The 25,444-nt window shown below is 43.0% G+C and overlaps 2 protein-coding genes across 4 annotated transcripts in view; one reads left to right on the top strand and one right to left on the bottom strand.

Annotated features, from left to right (window-relative positions):
• Positions 1-19,114, top strand: part of LOC310781252 (uncharacterized protein) — a 74,383-nt gene extending 55,269 nt beyond the window's left edge. The window contains exons 27-54 of the mRNA XM_083641825.1: positions 1,452-1,550; positions 1,639-1,692; positions 2,074-2,127; positions 2,220-2,273; positions 2,673-2,726; positions 2,945-2,989; positions 3,128-3,226; positions 4,085-4,192; positions 5,828-5,881; positions 6,121-6,174; positions 6,425-6,478; positions 6,601-6,654; positions 6,921-7,028; positions 7,282-7,335; positions 7,621-7,674; positions 7,979-8,140; positions 8,603-8,710; positions 8,925-9,032; positions 9,144-9,197; positions 9,304-9,411; positions 9,624-9,677; positions 10,065-10,172; positions 11,875-11,928; positions 12,456-12,563; positions 12,909-13,215; positions 14,099-14,280; positions 14,897-15,139; positions 17,885-19,114. Coding sequence (XP_083497951.1) covers positions 1,452-1,550; positions 1,639-1,692; positions 2,074-2,127; positions 2,220-2,273; positions 2,673-2,726; positions 2,945-2,989; positions 3,128-3,226; positions 4,085-4,192; positions 5,828-5,881; positions 6,121-6,174; positions 6,425-6,478; positions 6,601-6,654; positions 6,921-7,028; positions 7,282-7,335; positions 7,621-7,674; positions 7,979-8,140; positions 8,603-8,710; positions 8,925-9,032; positions 9,144-9,197; positions 9,304-9,411; positions 9,624-9,677; positions 10,065-10,172; positions 11,875-11,928; positions 12,456-12,563; positions 12,909-13,215; positions 14,099-14,280; positions 14,897-15,139; positions 17,885-18,031 — 2,742 coding nt within the window. The 3' untranslated portion in view covers positions 18,032-19,114. The remainder of the gene's footprint in view (positions 1-1,451; positions 1,551-1,638; positions 1,693-2,073; positions 2,128-2,219; positions 2,274-2,672; positions 2,727-2,944; positions 2,990-3,127; positions 3,227-4,084; positions 4,193-5,827; positions 5,882-6,120; positions 6,175-6,424; positions 6,479-6,600; positions 6,655-6,920; positions 7,029-7,281; positions 7,336-7,620; positions 7,675-7,978; positions 8,141-8,602; positions 8,711-8,924; positions 9,033-9,143; positions 9,198-9,303; positions 9,412-9,623; positions 9,678-10,064; positions 10,173-11,874; positions 11,929-12,455; positions 12,564-12,908; positions 13,216-14,098; positions 14,281-14,896; positions 15,140-17,884) is intronic.
• Positions 19,115-19,561: 447 nt separating this feature from the next.
• The window catches only part of gulp1a (GULP PTB domain containing engulfment adaptor 1a), a 129,009-nt gene continuing 123,126 nt past the window's right edge, over positions 19,562-25,444 (bottom strand). Inside the window, exons 10-12 of one of the 3 annotated variants that reach the window (XM_083642394.1) lie at positions 23,917-24,058; positions 22,732-22,836; positions 19,562-20,819 (exon numbers count right to left, since the gene is read on the bottom strand). In XM_083642394.1, the coding sequence (XP_083498520.1) occupies positions 20,818-20,819; positions 22,732-22,836; positions 23,917-24,058 (249 nt within the window). In that variant the 3' untranslated portion in view covers positions 19,562-20,817. Of the gene's footprint in view, positions 20,820-22,731; positions 22,837-23,067; positions 23,146-23,916; positions 24,059-25,444 lie in introns of those variants that run through there. The other 2 variants (XM_083642393.1, XM_083642395.1) reach the window with 2 other exon arrangements.

Raw genomic sequence — 25,444 nt, 5'->3', positions numbered from 1 at the left:
CACAAGCGAGTGTTCTGCTGCTGCTGCTGCTGCTGCGAGTTTGAGCAGCCTCCCTCCCTGGCAGCGAGTGTGGATAGGGCTCACTTGTTTCTTGGGTTTGAGAGCTTTGATGAAGCTTTGTGCGATTCTAGGCTTTATGCTGCGTGTTTCAAAGTGTTTTCCACCCAGTCTATTTTTGGAATCCCCCACCGCCAGCTCCCAGCGCGATAATGCGCGATGAAAGCGTTTTCGCCAATCCATTTTACAGTAGAGAATGGTTTCCTCGCGCGTTACCCTACAGTTTTGGCTCTGCGTTTCCTAGTGTGGAGAGCACTGTCGCCACTTAGTGGGTCCGTGGAATGGGTTGTACACGTTCGCTGACTCCAATATTTTTATAGGAGACGTGGGGAGAGTTGATCCACGTCCCACCGTCAAATTTTTTTTTTTTTTTTAAGCCGAGATAACTCGTCCTTGGCAGTGAACCGTCGGATTCTGTAAGCCGAGATAACTCGTCAATGGCAGTGAACGTGTTAATAAACAATATAGATATCGTTAGTTTCTCTAGAGCAATGTCCCTTAGGGTAACAAAGTAGCTGAAAGGCCTTCGGCTGGGAGCACCAGCTGAAGATGGCTGACACTGTACATTGCTCCATCAGGTTACATCATTAATTGTCTATACAAGTTCACTATGAGGTTATGATAACACATTAATTGTCTATACAAGTTCACTATGAGGTTATGATAACACATTAATTGTCTATACAAGTTCACTATGAGGTTATGATAACACATTCATTCTCTATACAAGTTCACTATGAGGTTATGTTACATAATATATTCATTGTCTATACAAGTTCACTATGAGGTTATGTTACATAATATATTCATTGTCTATACAAGTTCACTATGAGGTTATGTTACATAATATATTCATTGTCTATACAAGTTCACTATGAGGTTATGATAACACATGAATTGTCTATACAAGTTCACTATGAGGTTATGTTACATAATATATTCATTGTCTATACAAGTTCACTATGAGGTTATGTTACATAATATATTCATTGTCTATACAAGTTCACTATGAGGTTATGTTACATAATATATTCATTGTCTATACAAGTTCACTATGAGGTTATGTTACATAATATATTCATTGTCTATACAAGTTCACTATGAGGTTATGATAACACATGAATTGTCTATACAAGTTCACTATGAGGTTATGTTACATAATATATTCATTGTCTATACAAGTTCACTATGAGGTTATGATAACACATGAATTGTCTATACAAGTTCACTATGAGGTTATGTTACATAATATATTCATTGTCTATACAAGTTCACTATGAGGTTATGATAACACATGAATTGTCTATACAAGTTCACGATAACACATTGTCTATACAAGTTCACTATGAGGCTATGATAACACACAGGTGATGGCTGCTTTGTTCCTTGTGTAGGGTGCCCCGGGTGAGGATGGCCGTCCTGGGCCTGCAGGGTCTATTGGAAACAGGGGACCAGCAGGAACCATGGGATTACCAGGCCCCAAGGGCTTCAACGTAAGACGCCACACTCATAACGACAATCACGTCAGTCTGTTTGTCTACTCTTCTGTCTCTAATCCCAAAACATGTTTTCAACTCAAAGGGTGACCCAGGAAAGACAGGTGAACAAGGATCCCTAGGAGTGTCAGGTCAAAGAGTGAGTACTTATTGTCAATGATACATTGTGTAATATGCGTTGTTAAATTGCGGGCATGAGATTAAAGGACATATCCCACACACGTATGACACAGCAAATAGGAGGAGAATGCAGGAATGCACTGTATACTGTATTTATGAGCAATGTGTTTTGGTTGGTTGGTGCATTAGCTTCAGTATTTTCTATTCATTGTACTTACTCTTAATTATATCCTATTCTTTGCTTCTGCTGTGATCCAGTTTCCTCACAGAGATCAATAGAATTTCATCTTATCTCAAGTGAACTTACCTGAAAGCCCCACACAGTCTTGAGAAATCAAGTACGCCAGCTCCTTCCAGATTTGGGAAGACCGGCTTTGCTGACTGTCTTTTTTGTTTCTAGGGACCTCCTGGGAAAGATGGAGAAGTCGGCCCTGCTGGTCCACCTGGTCCAGCTGTAAGTCTCTGCTTTCTAATCCATTACAGCCATTGCACAATGCATTTTTACTGATATCACAAATAATGCTTGAATGCCATCTCCTCTCACAGGGTGTTGCAGGAGACAGAGGGGAGCAGGGACCTCCGGGTGTAAATGGATTCCAGGTGCGTTATCTCACCACACTGTAATTGGAGAGGGAATAGCGCAGCGCACAGTTGGGCAGGTGAGGCCATGCGGCCAAGCTGTGGGCAAGGCTGTGCAGCAGCCGAGCTGCATATGAGAGCCTGCGTAGTGGGCGAGGCTGGTGTCTGCGACCTCAAGGGGAAACCAACGGGGTACGGTAGAAATGAGTGATGGGGAGGAGGAGGGGAAGGAGGACGAGGACGAGACACGGTAGGCTAGAAAGGAGCGCGCTCTGTTTCTCGTTGTTGTAATGTGAAGAAGTTGCAGAGAGGTTTATGGACATAGGTGTAAAAAGCTGGTACACAGGGAGTGATTAGCCCTCTTTCCGTGCTGCAGATGTTCTCTGATCTTCATGTCTGACGATGCTTTTGTGTACTTAGGGTTTGCCTGGAAACCAAGGGCCCCCTGGAGAAGGCGGAAAACCAGGTGACCAAGTAAGTGTGTATGGGCTTGTTTGGACAGGCACAAGCACTATGGCACAATTGCAAGCACCTTCTCATTGTTTTGAGTCACACTATCTTAGCTAATGTTTGCAATACCAAGAAACCCTTCAACTACTACGACTCACATTCTTAACTGTCCTAGAATTTTAGTTTGAATACCAGTAGCTTGTTAAGGCATTTGACTGGACACGTCTGTCTGTTTGATTCAGGGTATCCATGGAGAGCTTGGTGCCGCAGGTCAACTTGGACCACGGGTACGTAACCCTCCCGCCCCCCTTCCCCGTGTGTTGATTTGCATGTGTTATGATTGAAATGGTGAACACTGAAGCTGACTAATAACTGACACTGAAGCTGACTAACTGACACCGAAACTGACGTGATTTCTGCCCCAGGGAGAGCGAGGGATTCCTGGAGAGAGAGGAGAGCTTGGGCCAACTGGTCTGCAGGGTGCCAAGGGAATCCCTGGTGGACCAGGTCCAGACGGGCCAAAGGTACGGTGGGGTCATAGTTAAAGTAAGAATACCACTGCATTCATAATCTACAGTGGCCGTTAAGTACAAATCACAACGACAAATAGAAAAACACAACAGCAAATCAAAAAACACAATGGCAAATAGGAGAACACAACAACAAATTGCAAATCAAATTAACAAAAGAGAAAACACAAATCAGAAATCACAACAGCAAAACAGAAACCACAACAACACAACAATAACTTCTACCGGAAAAGGTACCCAGATTGTTATTTGTTGTTGTGTTTTCCTATTTGTCTTTTTTTTTATTGTGTTTTGCTATTTGTCATTGTGATTTGCACTTCACGGCTAGCCTGCGTAAATCCAGCCTTCAACGTGACGTCACGGACTATGCGTGTAGTGTAAGCAGTAAGCACTGCGCATGTGCTATGTGTGCTAAGCTGGTTGGCTGATGGAGTTGTCTATCAAGGGAGGTACACCCGCCCCTCTCCCTTCTCCTGAAAACACTTTGAAAGTCCAATCCGCCAGTGACTCTTCGTGACTGATAGTACATAGAGGTCATGTGGATCGAGGCTGGGTTACCCAGGCCACTTCACGACCACCGCAATAAACATTCAAAGATTGTTTTCAGATAAAAGTGTGTTGTTTTTTCTTTCTTTCTAGAGAGTATAAAAGCATGCTTATTTTTACCATTGATATTCATAAAAAATATATTATGAGGTTTTAACAGTTTAAATGGCCCAAGGGTCATGGAACTCTGTGTGTATTAGAAGATTATTGTGTAGCAGTCATAGTTAAAAGGAAATACACCTGGATGTAATAAGTAACATGGGATTGCAATGGAAAGCCTGTTAACCTGTTTGTTTGTGACTAAAGGGCAGCCCCGGTCCCCCTGGTGCACTTGGTGATCTGGGCCCTCCAGGTCTGCAGGGAATGCCAGGAGAGAGGGGCATCTCTGGCCCGCCGGGGCCCAAAGGTGACAGAGTAAGTTTAACATCATCATCATCATTTTTCCCCTCTTGCTTTTTAATCATTTATTGTAGTTTATTTAAATGTCACACAATAGCTACAGTAGAAATACCACCTCGCGGTTGTATGCCTCCGCCAACGAGTCAAGTTGCATTCTACATTGTGGTGTGGCCATTCAGCCTTATGGCACTTTAGGCAATGTTTGGGGGTACCTCAACATCACGGCTAATCGTTTTCCACATGGAAAATGGTCCTACCCCTAAACCACCACACATCAATCCAGCCACTTTCCCTACCCACCCCTCAAACCCCGACTCTCTGCGACCTTCCTATCCCTAGCTACAGTAGTCTTGCTAGAGTCTGGCTGGTAATAGCTCCACCGTAGACTAGCGGGGGCAAAGGCTCTGTTTAATACCTTTACAGCCATCCACCGAAAGTACCATGCAGGCTGGCTTCATTGCACAATCCACATCAATCGTTTTCAGCATAGCAATGAGCGAGCGGCTAGCGCTGCTGTTGTTATTGTTTCAAAGCGGCGCAGGCATTTGAGATCGGCAGATTCGACACGCACAGCAGAAGATGCATTTGAGATCCACAGATTCGACACAGAGGGATGGAAAGGAAATTCTTATATGGCCGCAGCCGGTCAGTCAGAGCGGGTTGGAGCCAATTGCAGAGCTTGCAGGGAGCGGATTGGGATTTCTATCTGGCACCGACTGAAATGGTCGGCACCAATGGGAGAGCTAAGTCCACCATGCTGCTTCAAGCCAGTCAGACTAATCCCTAGCTAGTATCTATGGCCCCTTTGCCCTGACCACGCCCCCTCCCCCCACCCACATCCCACTAACCTTTGATCACCAAAATCTAATCAGTTCATCCTTGAGTCCAAGTGGATGTTTGAGCCGATTTGGAAGAAATTCCCTCAAGGCCTTCCTGAGATATCGTGTTAATGAGCATGGAATGAGCGGTTGTGATGTCACAGTCACCTTGAACTTTGACCTTTGACCACCAAAATCTAATCAGTTCATCCTTGGGTCCTTGGACATTTGAGGCAAATTTGAAGAAATTCCATTCCTGAGATATCGCATTAACAAGCACAGAATTCCAGGTTCAAATGGGAACGGTACCTTTTTCGGTATTTTACTCCCTCCATAATTACAAACATCATCATGTAATTTCAGTTGTAAAAAATAAAAATAAAAACTTATCAATTTCAACATTGTTATTTATTTAGTACATTTTACACACAGATGCGCTCTCAGCAGGTATTGGAATTCGGTGCCAAACGATTTGACTTGAATCGGTACTCTGTAGTAGCGATGTAATTCATCTGATTTCGGTACCCAACCCTAGTACTTACGGACGTACAGAAGGGCGGACAACCTGAAAACATGCCTTCGGTCACGGCTATCGCGGGCGGAGGCATGAAAACAAACAATCAGACATGCTTCGAGTGCACCATGGGTTAATTCATGTATGAAGCTTTGGCTGCAGATTTTCACTCTGCTTTCTATCATCATCTGTAACAGACATTGTTTACACTGGACTTGAGAGTTACTCTCCATTCAACACTAACAGAGACTTGGAGAGTTCATCCATGTTAACAGCACATAAAAGAGGCTAACATCTTTTTTCCCCCTATCTTTGCAGGGCTCTATTGGTGAGAAAGGATCAGAAGGTACAGCTGGAAATGATGGTGCACGGGTAAGCAGAATATCTTTCGATCACTGCAAATAAATTGTATCATATTTCTTGGGAAAATAAACTCTACTAATCTTAGAGACCAGGAAATTAAATGCACGTCTAAGACTGCTGTGGTATCAGTGTGAGTTTGCAACTTGTCACAGCATGTTCTGTCTAACAAACACATGTCCGCTCAGCTGAATGCTCGTCACTGGCAACAGTGATGGATGATATCAACAGGATTCCTTTATTTCCAACAGGGAACCCCAGGCCCTGTTGGCCCGCTCGGATCCGCTGGACCCAGTGGTGAGAAGGTAGAGACTTGTTTATTTTTTATACGGGTTACAAAGCTGGTATTTACATCAAATGATTCAAAATCATGACTGCAGGAAGCGAGTTCTTTGTTGGGAAAGTATCAGCTCCCAAGGTGCCCACTATGCTGTTAAATCCTGCTACTTCACATCTTCCTGGCTGCAAATTATAGTGTCTTCCAGCTCGTGAAGGCCGATTCTTGGCTTGGATTTTGTTTTTGCAGACATAAAAAGACATGTGACATGTTTACAGGGAGAACCTGGACCCAAAGGACCAGCCGGGCCTCCAGGATCCAGAGGAATCCATGTGAGTAGACTTTTGCAAAAACAGCATTTGGCCAGTGGTTTAAATGTCTACATCAAGTCTACTTAGGTTATGTTCATTGTACTATGATTGTTTGGACTTAATGACTATATAATGTACTGCAGGGAGCACGAGGTGATCCTGGTCCCATTGGTGCTGTTGGATTCGCTGGAGCACCTGTGAGTAGTCAGTCAATGTCTGGTTGTCATGTTGTTGTAATGTATTTCTATTTAATGATTCCTGCCTTTGTTGGAAAGCCTGATTTCTGATTGACTGAATACGTTCATTCATAATAATCCTCCAGGAGGGGATGGGGAACTATCTCATAAGAACTGTTTCTCTCATAAGATCTGTTTATTTGCTGTTGTGAAGAAGACAGATGATGACAGAGATGGCTAGTTTTGACCTGCAGTATCGTACTAATAGCATCTACCTACTATTGCAGGGTCCTGATGGCCAACCTGGAGTCAAGGGGGAGCCTGGAGAACCAGGTCAGAAGGGAGATGCTGGGTCTCCAGGACCTCAGGGCTTGGCCGGTGCCCACGGACCTCCTGTGAGTTGCAAAAAACAGAAAGACACTACCTGGAGGGTTCTTCCATTAGTGCATTGGTGTGAAAGTAGTTGTGTTGACAGATTTTCATGCAAGCAAAAATATCAAGAAAAACCCAGACACTGGCCATTACATCAGTGATGTTGTTTGTACTTTTAATTGGGCCAAATTAAGTGGACGTTTTTGAAGATTGTACAGAACCTCTTTGCTAATAGGCTACTGATGAATGCCGTCTAACAAGCTGTTGTTTTTGTAGGGGCCAACCGGTGTTGCTGGACTGAAAGGCGGAAGAGGAACACAGGGTGCACCAGTAAGACCAGTTCATAGTTACAGACATAATGTGAAACTAGATGAAGAAGACATGATTCCATGAGCACAGGAAGGGTTTCACTTCCAAATGTTAAATCACTTTATAAACATTCTACTACCTGAAATCCAACAGTATTAACTCAAAATCATCATCAACATCATAATGCACTTTACCTTCATGCTACCTATAATTTTGTAGAACTACATGTCACTTTTTTACATGGCGGATATCTCCTTCTGGTATCAAACCTTTTCTGAATGTCTTCTGTGATGTTTCTGTCCCCAGGGCCCCACTGGTTTCCCAGGATCAGCAGGAAGGGTCGGCCCACCAGGCTCCACTGTGAGTACCTGTGTCCTGATTTTGTATTATTTTTCTTACTGTGATTATGGGTACAACTGTGATGCAATAAGTATGAGGCACAGACATTTTGATACAACAGTTACCAACATGTGCAAATGTTATTACTTTTTCATCAAAGCAATACACTGTACCTACACAAGAACACAAAGTAGTCAACTACTGTATAATCAACCAATAGTATCTTGGTTATCACAAGAGTATTAATATAGCAGCCAGGGAAATACAATCATGAAGCTATACTGTAACTATAACTGTATGGATCTAAATCCTCCATGTCTGCTAGGGTCCTGTTGGACAACCTGGAGCCCTGGGACCCCCTGGGAAAGAAGGTCCTGCTGGTCTCCGAGGAGACAACGGACCTCCTGGAAGACTGGGAGAGAGAGGCCCACCAGGACCGCAGGGAAGCCTAGGAGACAAAGGAGACTCTGGGGAAGACGGACCCACGGTAAACTGAGGCTATGGCTCCATTTCTCATGTGATATTATGTTATAGATGACTAGCCATCCAGAGTGACTTAGATACAAGTAGAATAATCTTTGATTTATAAATCAATCACAGTATAAGCAACCAGTGTCCTGTTGCAACTGATTTTAGGGTTCAAGAAACTTTAGTGTAGGCTTGTCAGTGTTTCAGAGTGGTGTGTGGTTTGAGGGGGAAAGTGCCATACATTACTAATCCCATTTCTTAAAACCACAAATGGCTCCAGAGCGTGTAGTAACTGACTTACAGTTGTAGGGTTTCAGGATCTGAAATACTTTACAATCTCCTCTTTTGTATGGATTGATGCTCGCCTATTGTTTTCATTTGTAGTGTCTGGTTATTTTATCGAGTAAAAGCGTAAAAGCAGATCCTCCTGGCCAAATAAACACAAACCCATTGGACACCGGTTGTACGACATTTGTTACAGGGTCCCGACGGCCCTCCAGGTCCAGCTGGAACTACAGGACAGAGGGGCATCGTGGGTCTTCCTGGTCAGAGGGGAGAGCGTGGTATGCCAGGGCTTCCAGGACCATCGGTACGTCTCATATTCTGTTCAAATCCTGATTTCTACTGGACATTTGCTTCTTACCTTATGCCATCTGCAAGGCTCCATCATGACCCATATCAAGTCCATGCAATGTATTTAAATGTCATATAGTTGGTACTGTGCAGAATGAACAGAAGACTGAGGGTGTGGGATCAGAAAGGTCATTCTATTGACTTCATTGACCAGTCTGTTGTCTTTGCAGGGCGAACCAGGAAAACAAGGAAACGCAGGTCCAAGTGGAGAAAAAGGCCCGACAGGCCCACTTGGTGCAGCAGGCGCTAATGGACCTCGTGGTGACCCTGGTCCCGATGTACGTAGAACGTTTGACATCTGTCATGATTCTCAAAATCAGCGTTCTTCCTTTGCCGTCTCTATGGAGAAGGCTGCACAGTGGCTCTAACATGTCTCTGTTGTCCCTCAGGGGCCAGCGGGGTCTGACGGCCCGCCTGGCAAGGATGGTGTTCTGGGACAAAGGGTGAGACTAGTCAATTCTTAAGAGACACAGAGAATCCAAATTCACACATATACTGTATGTATTGATGTGTGTATTTGCAAGGGAGCAACTCTTATTCCTCTTCCAGGGAGACCGAGGAGATTCTGGTCCAGAAGGTTTGGTCGGTTCTTCGGGACTTCCTGGCTCGCCAGGGCCTGTTGGTGCTTCAGGTGGTGCTGGAAGGAGAGGAGACGCTGTACGTGGAATGTTTATTTATTTATTTATTTTATTGCCAAACGTGATATAGACTTGATTCCAAATGCTAAGGATGTTTGTAGGGTCAAGAAGTCATAACGTCAGATTTAGGATAGGAATGATTGCTTTGGATGAGCAAGTTGTTGACCTGTTGAGCCGTGGCAGAGCTTTGTGCTCCCTGAGTGTCTAATCTCTTATTTCCACCCATTGCAGGGCTCAAGAGGACCTGTTGGTCCACCTGGCTCAGCTGGGAAGAGAGGGTTAACGGTGAGTCTCCTGCTGAGAATGTTTGGAGGTTAAAATTCATAACGAAAAAAAAAAAAAATTAAAATATACTTTTTACAACTTTCATAATCTCTAAAACCATCCTAATTTAAAATGTATTTCTTGCTTCACTTGTAAAATGTTTGAAAATCCAAAGTCCCAAACAAATATGTAGTATTGTCACACGACACGAACAGCTCTGTTATTCAATTGATAGTGAGAAAATGTGTCCAAATGTTTTGTCAGTACCTGCAGCTTTTGTCATGATAGCAATATTTGATTCACCAAAAGTTTAGAGCTGATGTCAGAACATAACCACAATAACCACAATAAAAACGATCTTCATCATTTCTTATGTATCATGAAATGTGATGTGTTCTTTTAACAAAGGGACCCCAAGGACCAAGAGGAGATAAGGGCGACCTGGGAGACCATGGAGAGAGGGGGCAGAAGGGACACCGTGGCTTTACCGGCCTGCAGGGTCTTCCTGGACCTCCTGTAAGTACAACTGATGACCTTCCCATGCATTTTCCTCACACACACGCACGCGCGCACGCACGCACACACACACACACACACACACACGTACACACACACACACACACACACACACACACACACACACACACACACACACACACACACACACACACACACACACACACACACACACACACATGCCATGTTTAGTGCAAAATCCATTAATCTTGCAGAATTTCTCATTATGTGGTCTAAAGTCCAATTTCAACAGATAGCATTGCAAATGAAGGAGGGAAGGGGACATACACTAGCAGGAAGGGGACATACACTAGCAGGAAGGGGACATACACTAGCAGGAAGGGGACATACACTAGCAGGAAGGGGACATACACTAGCAGGAAGGGGACATACACTAGCAGGAAGGGGCCATACACTAGCAGGAAGGGGACATACACTAGCAGGAAGGGGACATACACTAGGAGGAAGGGGACATACACTAGGAGGAAGGGGACATACACTAGCAGGAAGGGGCCATACACTAGCAGGAAGGGGACATACACTAGCAGGAAGGGGACATACACTAGGAGGAAGGGGACATACACTAGGAGGAAGGGGACATACACTAGCAGGAAGGGGACATACACTAGCAGGAAGGGGACATACACTAGGAGGAAGGGGACATACACTAGGAGGAAGGGGACATACACTAGGAGGAAGGGGACATACAGTAGCAGGAAGGGGACATACACTAGGAGGAAGGGGACATACACTAGGAGGAAGGGGACATACACTAGCAGGAAGGGGACATACACTAGCAGGAAGGGGCCATACACTAGCAGGAAGGGGACATACACTAGCAGGAAGGGGACATACACTAGGAGGAAGGGGACATACACTAGCAGGAAGGGGCCATACACTAGCAGGAAGGGGACATACACTAGGAGGAAGGGGACATACACTAGCAGGAAGGGGACATACACTAGCAGGAAGGGGCCATACACTAGCAGGAAGGGGACATACACTAGGAGGAAGGGGACATACACTAGCAGGAAGGGGCCATACACTAGCAGGAAGGGGACATACACTAGCAGGAAGGGGACATACACTAGGAGGAAGGGGACATACACTAGCAGGAAGGGGACATACACTAGCAGGAAGGGGCCATACACTAGCAGGAAGGGGACATACACTAGGAGGAAGGGGACATACACTAGCAGGAAGGGGACATACACTAGCAGGAAGGGGCCATACACTAGCAGGAAGGGGACATACACTAGGAGGAAGGGGACATACACTAGCAGGAAGGGGACATACACTAGCAGGAAGGGGCCATACACTAGCAGTAAGGGGACATACACTAGCAGGAAGGGGACATACACTAGCAGGAAGGGGCCATACACTAGCAGTAAGGGGACATACACTAGCAGGAAGGGGACATACACTAGCAGGAAGGGGCCATACACTAGCAGGTCTCCTTTCAGAAGTAAAAGGAGAGTGATCTGCATTGGTTATGACACCTTGTCCAGGACAGGAGTAACAAAGACTAAAGACCTAAGGACTGGTTAAAGAATTGCATCGGAGCAATTGCAACTACAAACCTGTAGCCTACAGCCTCTTGTTTGAGCAATGTTGTATCGAACACTGGGGAACACATTATATCCAATTATAGGATGTATACATTATGATAATACTAAATATCCAAATCTGCCTCTACTTTTAGGGTACAACAGGTGAGCAGGGAGCTCCAGGAATCGTTGGACCAAGCGGCCAAAGGGTAAATCCAAGTTACATTTCTTATAAGATTTTGTGACCAAACTTATATAAATTGTATATACACGTTTCCAGAAATGTATCTATCGATATTTCAAAAACATACATTATTCTGCCCATAAAAGTGCAATCAGTTTGTAAACAACGGTCTTCTGATGAGCCAGAACTTCATTAGTAACCAGTTTTACTTTTATGCCAGCAAATCATTTTGGAATGCACTTTATATAGTCATGATGTTGGGGGACTCAATATAGATAAACTGATTTATTCTATTATGCAAACCCATTGAGTCCTCTATAAGTTTTTAGCTCTTTTTGCAACTGCTGCGCCTGTTGCTCTATGCACTTTTTATACTCTTTTTTAAAGTTTTGTTGTGATGCTAAAAGCCATTTTATTCTCTTCTTTTATTTTCCTGTCAACCATTTTATGTGAAGCACTTTGAATTGCCTCTGTGTATGAAATGTGCTATACAAATAAACTTGACTTGACTTGACTTTAAGAAAGGCTAACAGTGTTTGGTGTAACATGCAGGGCCCCCCCGGACCCATCGGGCCTCCAGGAAAGGAAGGGTATGTTGGACAGTCGGGACCGATGGGACCGCCTGGATCTCGTGGACTCAGCGGTGACATCGGACCAGAGGTGAACCCTCTTTATACACAGCAGCAATGCTCAGTATGCTGAACTGATATTGGGTTGTAACTAATAGTCTGCCGGCAAAGAACCCTGCAACAAATGAGCAAGTGAGATTTAAGGTGGTTGGGAAATGGACCTGTGGTTTTGATTTAATCTGTCAATTTAATTTCCTGTGAGGCAGATATACTATACTGTATAGACAGGAACAACTGTTAAAAAGGCCCCAACTCTCTCATTAACTCGATGAATGTCCTCTAAACAAAAGTAAGTTGGTAATAATGAAAGTATGTAATAATAATGAAAAGACAGTCACTTTATATCAGTACTGTATAACAACTCTCCACTCTGCAGGGCCCCCCAGGAGAAGCTGGCCCCCCAGGTCCTCCCGGCTCCCCGGGTCCCCCCACGGCGGCCATGGGCGACCTGTTCGGTGGCCCTCAGGATTACGACTTGGGCCCCCCTCCTCCCCCCGAGTTTACCGGGGACGAGGCCATGCCCAACAGCAACGCCTCCACCACGCCGGTGGACCCCGGGGTCCAGGCCACGCTCAAGGCCCTCAGCAGCCAGATCGACAGCATGAAGAGTCCCGACGGCACCAAGAAGCACCCCGCCAGGACGTGCGACGACCTGAAGCAGTGCTACCCCATGAAGAAGAGCGGTGAGTGGCAGCCTAGGCCAGCTGTTAGGGAAGAGTTCACTCCGCTGTGCAAAGACACACCTGCATTTGTAGAGCAGATTGGTGGTCTTTTTTTTTTGGGGGGGGAAGGGGGTGTCAACCTACGTCTGTTCTCCTGCTGTGCTCCAGTTTGGTAATTTCTCTTGAGTCAAAAAGTTCAGCACATCTCAATAGGTTTATTGATTTTCAGAGGCTGCAGTGGCCTTAGTTTTAAAGTCCGAGAGAAGTTTTCAATTCTGCAATCATATGAAACTAGAAGAACTAAGGCATCCAGTGGTAGCAATCATGTCATGCTAGCTTGTCGGGAAGGGGGCTAAATAATGCTCCAAAGTTAGGCAAGATTTTGGCGAGGGAAAAACCATTTTCAAAGGGGTCCCTTGACCTCTCACCTCAAGATATCGGAATGAAAGTGGGTTATATTGGGTACCCACCAGTCTCCCCTTTAGGGTAGTGTGAGTATTTTTCGACAGGGCAGCATAAATCAACAGAACGTGTCACATCACTGACGGTGGAGTTTTGATGGACAGACAGGGGGGGGGGGGGGGGGGCAATATGAATATCAATCCCCTCTCTCATATCTTAATTTTTTTTAATTTGCTCTTATTTTATTTAAACTTGGCTGCACGAACAGTAATGCTTCCGATTTATTTTATTAATCTACTCTTTGCAAGGATACGAAGAAGGACCTCAGCTGGGTGTCTAAAATGACAGTGAATATGAACCAATCCTGATGTTGTCTAAATGAATACTAACCAATCCTGATGTTGTCTAAATGAATACTAACCAATCCTGATGTTGTCTAAATGAATACTAACCAATCCTGATGTTGTCTAAATGAATACTAACCAATCCTGATGTTGTCTAGGTGAATTCTGGGTGGATCCAAACCAAGGCAGTGCGGAGGACGCCATCAAAGTGCACTGCAACATGGACACCGGAGAGACCTGCATCTCTGCCAACCCAGCCAGCATACCTCGTAAAGTGTGGTGGAGCTCCTCCAGGAACAAGCCGGTGTGGTTTGGAGCCGACATCAACAGCGGAACACATGTGAGACGGCGTACTTTTTATACCACCGCTGTGATCTGTGAAACGAGGCGATCTGTCATTTATGAGGCGCTTTATGACTTAATTATAAGAGAATGACTATCGTTTTACCTGCATTCTTTATGTGATTAGTTAAAAATGTTTTACTGACATGTCCTCTCACATTGAGAAATTATCTTTTTTTTCGCGATCTGTCAGATCTGTAGTATTTGTAATTTAGTGTTGGTAAATATCAACATAACATTGGTCAAAACGAGGGAGAGAAGTGCACTTCTTCAACAGTAGAATTATTGGGTGAAGAATGCAGAGAAAAAGAGAAAAAAAGAAAAAAAGAAAAAGAAAAAATCCAATCCAATATGAACACTCAATAAACTGTGAGGTAGTAGACCCAAAAGTTGTGGGGAAAACTCACATTTCACTTCTTTATGAGGGCAAACACTCGACTTGGCTGTAAAGATCTTTATGCTAAAACATTTTGTTTTCGTTGTTTCATGATGAGTGTTTCATGATGTGTGCCCCTAATTATGAATGTGCTACCTCACTCACTATAATATTGGCATTGGTAAACACTGTTGGCTACAAGAAGATCTGACCTAACTTGCTTTTCTTCTGGCTCTAGTTCACTTACGGCAACAGAGATCAGCCTGCAAACTCCGTCACAGTCCAGATGACGTTCATCCGCCTGCTGTCCAAAGAAGCCTCCCAGACCATCACCTACCACTGCAAGAACTCTGTGGGCTACAAGGACGAGAAGACCGGCAACTACAAGAAGGCCGTAATACTCAAGGGCTCCAACGATCTGGAGCTCAAGGCGGAGGGAAACAACCGCTTCAGATACACAGTGGTGGAGGACTCCTGCACAGTAAGTTCCAGCAGCGGCTTCAGTTAGCACTGTGTTAACGGTGTTAAGTTCATCTTTATAAGACTATTTATGGGTTGCAGTCACAGAATGTTTTTGTTGTGGCCGCCATGTTGAGGACCAATTTGATGCCCTTTATTACTATGCAATTGGAAATAGAGTGGAACACTAGTGTCAAACAAACTTTACCAGTTACCAAAAACGATACATTGCATCCCTTATATGTTGACATTGTGAGTGAGAGCAGTTGTAGCTGAAGGGTCTGATGTAGCCTATAACATAGTGTTAAAGTTGTGTGAACTGTCAGTTTTAAAATGTGCTGGGGCTCTGTCTGTTTGTTTGTTTCTCTGTCTGTCTCACTGATGACATCAGTGATGTCATACATTCACTCACACACACAAAGTCCCAGTGATGATGTCAACAGTGATGTCATAAATTGTGACATCATCAGTGATGCACACATACACACACACACACACACCTTTCACGCACGCACACACACACACACACACACACACACACACACACACACACACACACACACACACACACACACACACACGAGACAGACTGCACACACAAACGGTACGTGCACATCTACAATGGCAAATTCGCTTTTCCGCTGTGTCGCAGCGTTTTGTGGGCGTGCAAACCAGCTTCCAGCTTGGAGCTGTAGCCTGTAGAAACGTTGTACACAGGAGGGTGCGGGGAGGAAATGTGTAAGAAGAGCTGTCATTGGGTAGCTTCAACGAAAGGTCCCGCCCTAGTCCCGCCCCGCGAGCGTGAAGCCGCTCGGAGAGAAGCCGCCTCTAGTCTGCGACAGTGAAACGCTGAAACGCTGGGGGCGGTTCCAGCGCGATGTTGAAATGGACCAATCAGAATCGAGAATACAGCAAGACAGCCTATCAAGATGCAGCGTCAAAGCGGCTTTTTCAGCAGGCAAGCCGCCGTGCCATTGTAGATGTGCACGTACCGAAACACACACACACAAGAGACACACATCAATGACATCACTGATGATGTCATCAGTGATGCAATCAGTCTGAGGCTCACGAGAGACTGAGGAGGCTCACGAGAGAGACTGAGGGAGAGAGAGATAGGGGGAGACTGAGGGAGAGAGAGGGAGACATTGTGTACGCGCCAATAAGGCAGGCAAGGCCACACAGCAGCCGAGCTGCGGGCAAGGCCGTGCAGCGGGCGAGCTGCGACTGCGAGCTGCAGGGCGGGTGAGCCTAGGAATCGAGCATGCGTAGCGGGCGAGATGCCTAGTATATAAAAGGGGCAAGTGGGCAATCTCTGTTCTCTGATTGTTTCAATTTCTGTCCCACTGATGATGTCATAGGTGGTGTCATAAGAGCAAAATCATCTTATGACATCACTGATGATGTCATAGTGATGTCGTAAGAGAAAATCATCTTATGACATCACTGAGGATGTCATACATTGTGACATCATTGTGATGTCATCAGTGAGTGAAAAGTGAATTCATTAAAGTCAGCTAGAGTGAATTATGACATCATGCACTAAGGCTGGCTCCATAGGATCCCATTATAAAGGTTGAAAAAAGTATAAAACTTGAACTGCAATTTCTCAAAATATATCAAAAAGCTGAAGTAAAGTGATAGTGATAGAGTAGTGACCCGTTTAAAGTTTGAATGGAGTTTGTAGTACTGTACCAAGATGGCAGGTATGAATTACTTTCCAAAGCTATTTTAGATCATCTAAAATATAAGCTTTTTTTGGTCACTGCATAATTCAAATGTGTTATTTCATAGTTTCTATGTCTACTATTATTCTACAATGTGGAAAACATTAAAAGATAATTTTTTGACTGGTAGTGTAGAAATCAAATGTGTAAGGTCACAGGTGTCACACCAGCAGCACCCCGTCTTTCAACATGAGATGAAACCTTATCTGGTCAAACAGGCTGCACCTGCCACTTCCCTGACATTGACTGGAATATGCAAAGTAACAAATTCACTGTTATTAGTGGCCGGGCCAGCGAAGTGGCAGGGCCACTTATTGTATTTGCCTGTATTATTATTCTTCTCCCGGGACGTTCGACTTCCCATGCATGAAAACTAACCAAACTTTGCACAAAGGTTCAGTCCCATGCCAAACGTCTTTGACCCAAATTTGGCACCAATAGTCCTAACGGCACTACAGCGACCGTCTAAAGTTTTAAACTTTGAAAATGCATAGAAAATCAGGCATACGTGCTACAGCTTTGCAACTTTCACCGAAATGTGGGCCCAAATGAGGAGAAACTTTTGTACAATGCAACCTATGGCCAATTATGAAGTCTAAAGACTGCAAAACTGCAAAAACTGTAAAACTAATTAAACCCTACTCCTCCCACATTTTTTCTTCAAACGACACCAAACTTCAGCATCTGCATCGTTAGACTGTCCTACACAAAAGTATCAAACAGATTTTCGATTGGTCAAAAATTGAGCCCACAGTGCATCAAAACGTTGAATTCTGCCCCATGTATAGCCTAATTGCCTTAATTACCTAGGGCAATTAGGTTGTATTTGTGATGTCATCAGTCACTCAAGCAATTGTGATGCCATCATTGATGTCACTCGAGCAATTTTGATGTCATAATAGCTCAAAGCCTTGAGACTTGCCCGGCCACGACTAATTGCTGTGCAGCAGCTATAATTATAATTATTCGCTCAAGATGTAGTGCTCTTAAATCTCAATCAAATTACCTACTGAATTTCTCTGTTTCTCCATCTTTTACAGCAAGCCAATGGCAACTGGGGCAAGACAGTGTTTGAGTACAGGACACAGAAAACAGCAAGACTTCCCATTGTGGATATTGCCCCTGTGGACATTGGTGGGCCCAACCAAGAGTTTGGTGTTGATATCGGGCCTGTGTGCTTCTTGTAAACCCAGCAGCACGGACGCACTGCAGATCATCCACAGACTTTTGAACTGACAGCTGATGCAATCAGCCACATTGTACATACAAGTACTGAGGACTACTCTGAGGCCCTGTGGCAAGATATTTATTGTGCCTTTCAAACAATTTTCAAGACATCGAAGATTTGTAAGTTAGATGAATGTTTGAGAGAAATTTCCATAAAGAATTTGGTAACATTCAGAATAATTCCTTCGTCTTCTTTTATACATTTGACTTTAAGCTTCATGCATTTTGAGGCAAACCTATGCTTTTATACTTTGGTCCAAATATCATGTTTTTAATTCACAAAACAAGAAATGTCGAAGCTACCAAAGATTTATCATTATGAATGCTTTAAAATATGAGTTATAATTGCTGTTTATAAGCCTGGAACAATTCCACGAAATCAAAGTGAAAATGATTTGTCCCACCACTATGATCCACTGCTCATTTTCATAGATTTATATATTTTTGTTCTTTATAACATGTGTTTGAATAGAAAATGAAAGTCATGGTGCTATTGAGGAAATGAATACAGCTGATGATGCGTTCGTTGGCACAGGTATTTTCTTTTTTTTTCTCAAGACAGTTTTGATAAAAGCAATTTCTGTATCCAGTTATTTTAACTCTGTACTGACCACATAGACCATTAAAGACACGTTAAGACCGTCGATTCCTCAGTGTTAGCTACCTCGTTTCCCAAACTGAGACGCCATGACATGACATGTCAATCTTCTTCACAGGTGCTGTTTTGTAGCTTCTTCTCCCAGCTGCGTGGGGCGGGGTTTGGGGAAGCCAATAAAGATCTTTCTGTCAATGATGGACAGGTGAAATTTGTGTCGTGTGAATGGTGTGTGGTGATTTGTAAAAAAAAGAAAAAATCTTTCCAACGATTACAGTAAGTCTGCGCAGAATTATTTTCTTATGCATGTCAGTTCCCCCTGCTCAGTATCCTGGACTTATATGCTCTTGAAATCCTTTAATAACGAGTTTTTGAGAAGAAGGTGGCTGTTTGCTTTATGTATTTCTTGCTATGCAACAAATTAAACTAAATGCTTGTTTATCCCCAAGCTCTTGTCATATTAATTCAGGTTTAGTTACGTTATTAACTTTCAGTTTGCCTCACTAGATTTTTACTCTTTTGCACATGACTCTATACATATATATTTATATATATTTTTTGTTCTTATAATAGTTTTGAAATTTTGTTCAATATGAGCTGTCTGTATTAGTCTTAAGTTTGAATGTGCTTTACCTAAGTGGCATTGTGCCCATTATTAGGATTGATTTTGTTTGAGGCCAAATTATTTTATTGACAGTATATTTATTATAGATTTTAAACATGTAAAAATATTCTCTTTCACAAGGCTTTAAAAGCCTGCTGACACCGCAGAGGCAGAGAGGGGAATTTCCATACTGGAAGCAAGTGGAAGTGAGTTTCATCCTTTGAAGCAAGTGGAAGTGAGTTTCATCCTTTGAAATAAATATTGAAAATACTTCTCTCTGCCTGGTCTTATTTGAGAAGAGTTTATTTGGTCCCTGTTATGTTAGGGGTACATAATATCACTGTAACAGAATGTTCAGCCTCAGGAGGAGTGACATCTGGAGAGGATGGGGTACAGAGAGAGAGAGAGAGAGAGAGAGAGAGAGAGAGAAAGCGCTGACGCTGAGCAAAGGTGATGTCAGACCACATAATTAACATAATGTAGTTTGATAAGGTTTAAAGACAATGGTGGAGTGGAGTAATCCTGAAAGTGACAGTTACCTGTGATCAACACCAAAACAAATCACATAACTACCAAACATTTGGAAACAGTTATTTGAATTGCAGACAAAATCCACTTATGCAAAACAGATACAATTGATGGCAAAACATGATTTAACACAGTACAGAATGAATGGGTGATCATTTCGGCAGTAACATTTTCTTTAATGACTATAACAAAGTCATATTGCATACAAAGTAAAATAATGGGAATAGTACGGGATACGGACAGAGGTTTTCAAAAAAAGTGCTTTCAGGTGCAAGAAGAGAAGATGATAGCATGATAAGAAAGTAAAAGATATGACAATACAAGTAAATACTGCAATGGCAATTCAACCTGTTAAAATGCAAAATTATCAAAATATTCAATGCCAAAACAATAGGTGTATAAGTCGGTAAGTCGAAAACAATCAGAATGGATTAATTACAATCAGCTAAATAATGTGTAAAAAATAATGTTAAGCAAAATAAGCGATTTAAAATCATGGGCAAGCTGAGATTTTGCTGAGTTACTGAACAGATTCCATCTACCTGTCTTACACAGGTTGTGTTTTTGCATACAAATAGGAATGTGTGAACAATGCAGAAATAAAATGGTGCATTTTCAATGGAAGAGTCTACCCAGAAAGAAAATTCTGCCACAGACTGTGTACCATTGGACATATTGTACGATATATTATATACATCCTTCATTGCCTGTGCAAGCAAAGGTTCTCAAAACTACTCCTTCCATATGTGTTTTCTTTTTTTTACAAAAATAGTTATTTTCTACAACGGATCTGAATTTACCTTGTAATATTGAAAAACCAAATCTAAATGCAAATACATATAAACCTCAAGATGAAAACCGTAACATCTTGACTGAACTGTGGAGCGGATTTTGGCACTTCTTCATACAAACGAGTCAAAAGTAGGGAACAAAGAGCATCTTCTTGGCATCAGCAGCGACTGTCTAGGGGGTCGAGAGAAAAGACAGCGCCCTCTAAGGTTAGTCCCATTTTGAACCCCTCCTGAAAGACAAGCAGGAAAGGAGCTTGTGAGCATTTTAGTCGCCCCACAAAAACAATAAAAACACGTCAACATTCAATTAATTTGATAAACTCAAGGTTTCACACATGTTTATGGCTTAGAAACAACAGGAGAAAAGTTGAAGCATCTGTGCGTGAGTAACAGATGCTATTAACTCGACTGGAGAACACAACATTAGCAATATCTCATGCTCGGTCATGCGTTATCCGCCCACATCCACCATGAAACACCACATGGCATGCATCTGGATGGGAGAGGTATACACTTCAAGCAGAAACACCACATGGCAGCATGCATCTGGATGGGAGAGGTATTGACCAACAGTATATCATCGTAAACTGCAGACACCTTAGGGAACTCATCTACATGTAAATCAGATGAGTTAAAAAGTCAAAGGGGATATTGCGCAAACAGGAATAGCTGGACCAAAATCTAACCACAATTATCAGATTTATAAAATAATAAAATAAAAAATGCAAAAACAAATAGTATTGATTTAGCACTGCATTACAAAGTAGTGAAGAAAAGGGGCTAGAAAAGCAAATATTTCACAGCAAAGTAATCTGAATGATAAAAGGATAAATCTTTAAATCTTAGATGTTCATAAGAGTTCACATACGCTGCTATTTTACACTACAAGATGTGCTTCAATGTATGCTCATGCCAACCAGTAGGCTAAGCCAAGTAGCCTGATGTGGATGTTCATAGAAATGATCAAGGCAGCTAATGAACTTCAGATAGCTGTGATCACAAATAGATACTTTATGAGGTTTGTGGTACTGTAATCAATCTCTATTGACCAACATGTTGTTTAGAGAAGTTGGAGTTAGCTGCGGTCTCTCAATACATACTGTAGCAGCCATGCAGCAACACTGAAGACGTGCTAAGAGCGAGACACAAGCAGCATCAGTGCAGAGACAGAGAGGGGTCGGCTGTGGGACAGATCTCAGTACAAGTACAAACCATCTCTGACGCTGCGAGGAGGAAGGAGAAGAGACGGACAGGGACTGTTAGTAAAGAGTGATGGACAGGAAGAAGTGGAAGGAGTTTACACTACAAGGAAAAGTGCCAGTGCAATATCGCCTCCTACAGGCAAGTCCCTGCTATATAACTCTATAAAGTACGCTATAAAGTGCAGGGTTTTTCTTTTTGGCTCTAGCCAATTTTGTCTGAATGTTCGGCTCCCAAACACATCATTTTTTGTAATTGTACAGCTCAGCACCTTGCTTCCTGCTTTACACAGACTCATAGGTCTGTGCTTGCTGTGGATCAGACATATTGTATTTGTGATCATAGTTCGATTACATGCCAACGAAGATCTGATGCATCTCATACAGAGGAGCAGGACCTGAGCCTACAAATACATAATTCTACTGCAATACAATATAAAACATCTTCCCAATACACAAGCAGAGATTTAATTGCTATTCATACTTCCAGACAGCAGAGGCTGATGGTATTTCTGTTAAGGTCAGGTACTGACAGCCTACAATTATATATACATAACAGTGGTGATGCTAATCGCTAGCTGACAGTACAGAATGTTCTTTTCAGTTTAAAGTGGGCTATTCAGACATGGTCCAGAATTAAAATTATACAACAATATACCACTGCTGGATGAATGATGAAAGTGAGCCATTTTATTGAAATATCTTTTTATGAATAGAAATTACGTGTTAATTCATCCCTTTTTCTATACAGACATTAACGGCTAATGTCCCTTTTAAATATATATAATGGAATAACTCACATATTCACCATTGAGTAAGTAAAGGATTCCATTAAAATCTTTTTAGCTTTTCTTTTGCGCTTTTTTATATGGTTCTTCTATTGGGTTCCACTGTACCGTTACATTGACAAAACAAATGTAGAAGAAAGACAAATGTCACAGACATGCGGTCACCTGCATCTCATCCAACTTTGACTGAATATCTGGAGGGAAGTCGGCTGCTCCGCAGGTGAAGGGATCAAATGGCTCGGAACCAAATAGGTCTGTCCCTAAAACACAGGTTACAGTTCAGTTCCCTAAAACACAGGTTACAGTTCAATTCCCTAAAACACAGGTTACAGTTCAATTCCCTAAAACACAGGTTACAGTTCAATTCCCTGTGTGTTGGGAAGTGACTTAAAGTCTATGATTGTCTGACAACAAAACTGGAGATTTCATGCAAAAAGGAAACAATGCAGTACATAGCAATGTAATACTTGCAATTATAATTTCATATTTACTGTGGCTTTGGCTTGGTAGCATCCATCAAGACCAGACTTAATTGTAGGGAATTATGACATTTTCTTTATTGCTGAAAGCTGTGATACGCAACATTTTGGCAATGGAATGTGAGAGGGCAATGTTGCAAGCAAAAAGTGAGACAGAAGACAAAAAAATGTATTCAGTCAAGACAAAATCAAGTTGCCATCAATGCCATGTAATGAATGCAAGAGTGATTGTCAGTTGGTTAAGGTGCCAACTGGCAAAAAAAAGAAGAAGTTACTTATTCCTTTTAAGAATCTTAGCTGATGAAGACTGTGTTGCACAGTTGGTTGCACTATTGGTGACAAAATGTGTTACTGTATGTCGCTTTGGACAAAAGCGTGTGCTAAATGACGTAATGTAATGTAATGTAATGTAATATAATTATTTTGGCAATGTTGTCATGTATTATTCTACTAACGTTACGAGGCAGCTGGATTCGCACGAGATCATGAGGTCACGAACACACAACAAATCCATCTTGCCACGCTCCAATCTATTGGTTTGAATCTGAACCACCAGTGGATCACACCAATAAGCGTCCTATGAGCCAGCTATGGGCGGGCTTTGGTGTAATGCCAGCGAGAAGTGCCTGCCCTTTGAAATGGTTTCCCAGATGGTTATGTGAAAACAAACCATTTGGCAGCGGTGTGTATGTGTGTGTGTGTGTGTGGGGGGGGGGGGGGGTATCAATGTTTCTCTTCCTTATGCAGAAACCAGAGAACTAAGATAACAATCCATGATGTCATTACACATATTTACAGTACTGGGCCATCCTAAAGCAAAGTATAAATGTGTGATCAGGAAGTGACAACACAACTACTCACTTATATCCGGTGGCAATGTAGTTGGCGGTGGAGGTGGGCAGCCGTTGCTTGCCGGTACGGGCACCAGCGGTGTCGCGGGGGAGAAGGGGACCATGTCAAAAACGTCTGTGGACGACTGGGGCTTCACGGAGACACTCCCTGCCTGTATGAAGCCATGAAAAGAGTTAAGACCTTCACGCTAAGCGAGGACTACAATATTAGCAGTAAGCTAGTAAAGTCATGGTAAACAAAACGAAGATCTACTTCTACACAAAGAGTGACAGACAGCAGGTGAAGCGAGAGAGGAAACAGGGAAGAGAAGGAGAGAAGAGAGTTAATGCCGTGAGAGTGCGAGGACATTGAGAGAGAGAGAGAGAGAGAGAGAGAGAGAGAGGGAAAGAGAGAGAGAGAGAGAGAGAGACAGAGGCTCTAGAGCAGAAACGAGAGAAGCAGGTGTTTACGCGAGGCCGTGGGATGCTGCATCCCTCGGGAGGCTTAGCAGGAGGAGGGAGAGCAGGTTTGGCAGGCGGAGGGGTTAGCAGGCCGGCTGAGAGGTTGGACTCCGGCGAGCTCATAGGAGTGAGCGTGACAGAGGAAATCTCCAGACAGGAGAAGGACTTGATGTTGTGACACCAGAAGAGAGCAGAGGGCCTCTGCAGCATGTACGCTTCGTTAGTCGAGTTTATGTGCAGCAGCTGAGAAAAGATCGCAAGACAGAAAATGACTGGAAAGGCACAATATTATTGGCTGGTGTGTACTTGCAGGAGCGTGGGTTAATTGCATTGGTGGGAGGCTGTGTACTGGCATTTGCACCGATTGGATGGTGAGCGTATCACATTAGTCATCAAACCAATCAGGTGTGTAATTGCTTTGCTTCAGACAAAGCTCAGACTCCACCGGCTCCTCGCAGATAGGACCAGCCAACCCAACCCAACCCAACCCAACCCCCAGCTTTGAATAGACTGTCTGCATTTTAAACAGAGCAACTGAATGCATTATTTGCCATAAAAGGTTTCACTGCATGAAGTGATGCTTTGAAATGTTTTTGAAGACTGTAATTTGGAGTGTTGTCATCTTTGATAATGAAGTAAGTAGTGGGTGATGTGTAACATCTTCAATCCCAGATGACTATAGTCACACAAGCTTCAAAACATCATCTTGTCATGAAGAGAGAAATCTTCATGTAATCTTAATGTGCACAAATGACGGATGGAGCCACACGACGGGCAATGCAATCCATTAAAGACAATATGACAGAGAGAGACAGCATACTGCATAGACAAAGTGCACCGCTTCATAAAAATCAATATGGCCACCCTAAGTACAGTGATGTATCACCAAGTGTGACACACACACATTACAAGGACAACAACAGAGACGGTACTTCAAAGATGTAATGGAGCCCTGGCACTGAGCGGAAAGAGACATTATTTGTCAGAGAGAGAGGGCACTAATGATGTTTTAATACACTCCAAACCAGTATCTTATATTTATATAATATTTATGTATAGTTTACTGTATATTTTAAATTAAATACTGTATTAGAGGT

This window comes from Poromitra crassiceps (assembly GCF_964638095.1).
Source record: "Poromitra crassiceps genome assembly, chromosome: 8".
Taxonomy (NCBI): Eukaryota; Metazoa; Chordata; class Actinopteri; order Beryciformes; family Melamphaidae; genus Poromitra; species Poromitra crassiceps.
The sequence above is the reverse complement of the archived record's forward strand: the minus strand, read 5'-3'. Positions and strand labels throughout refer to the sequence as shown.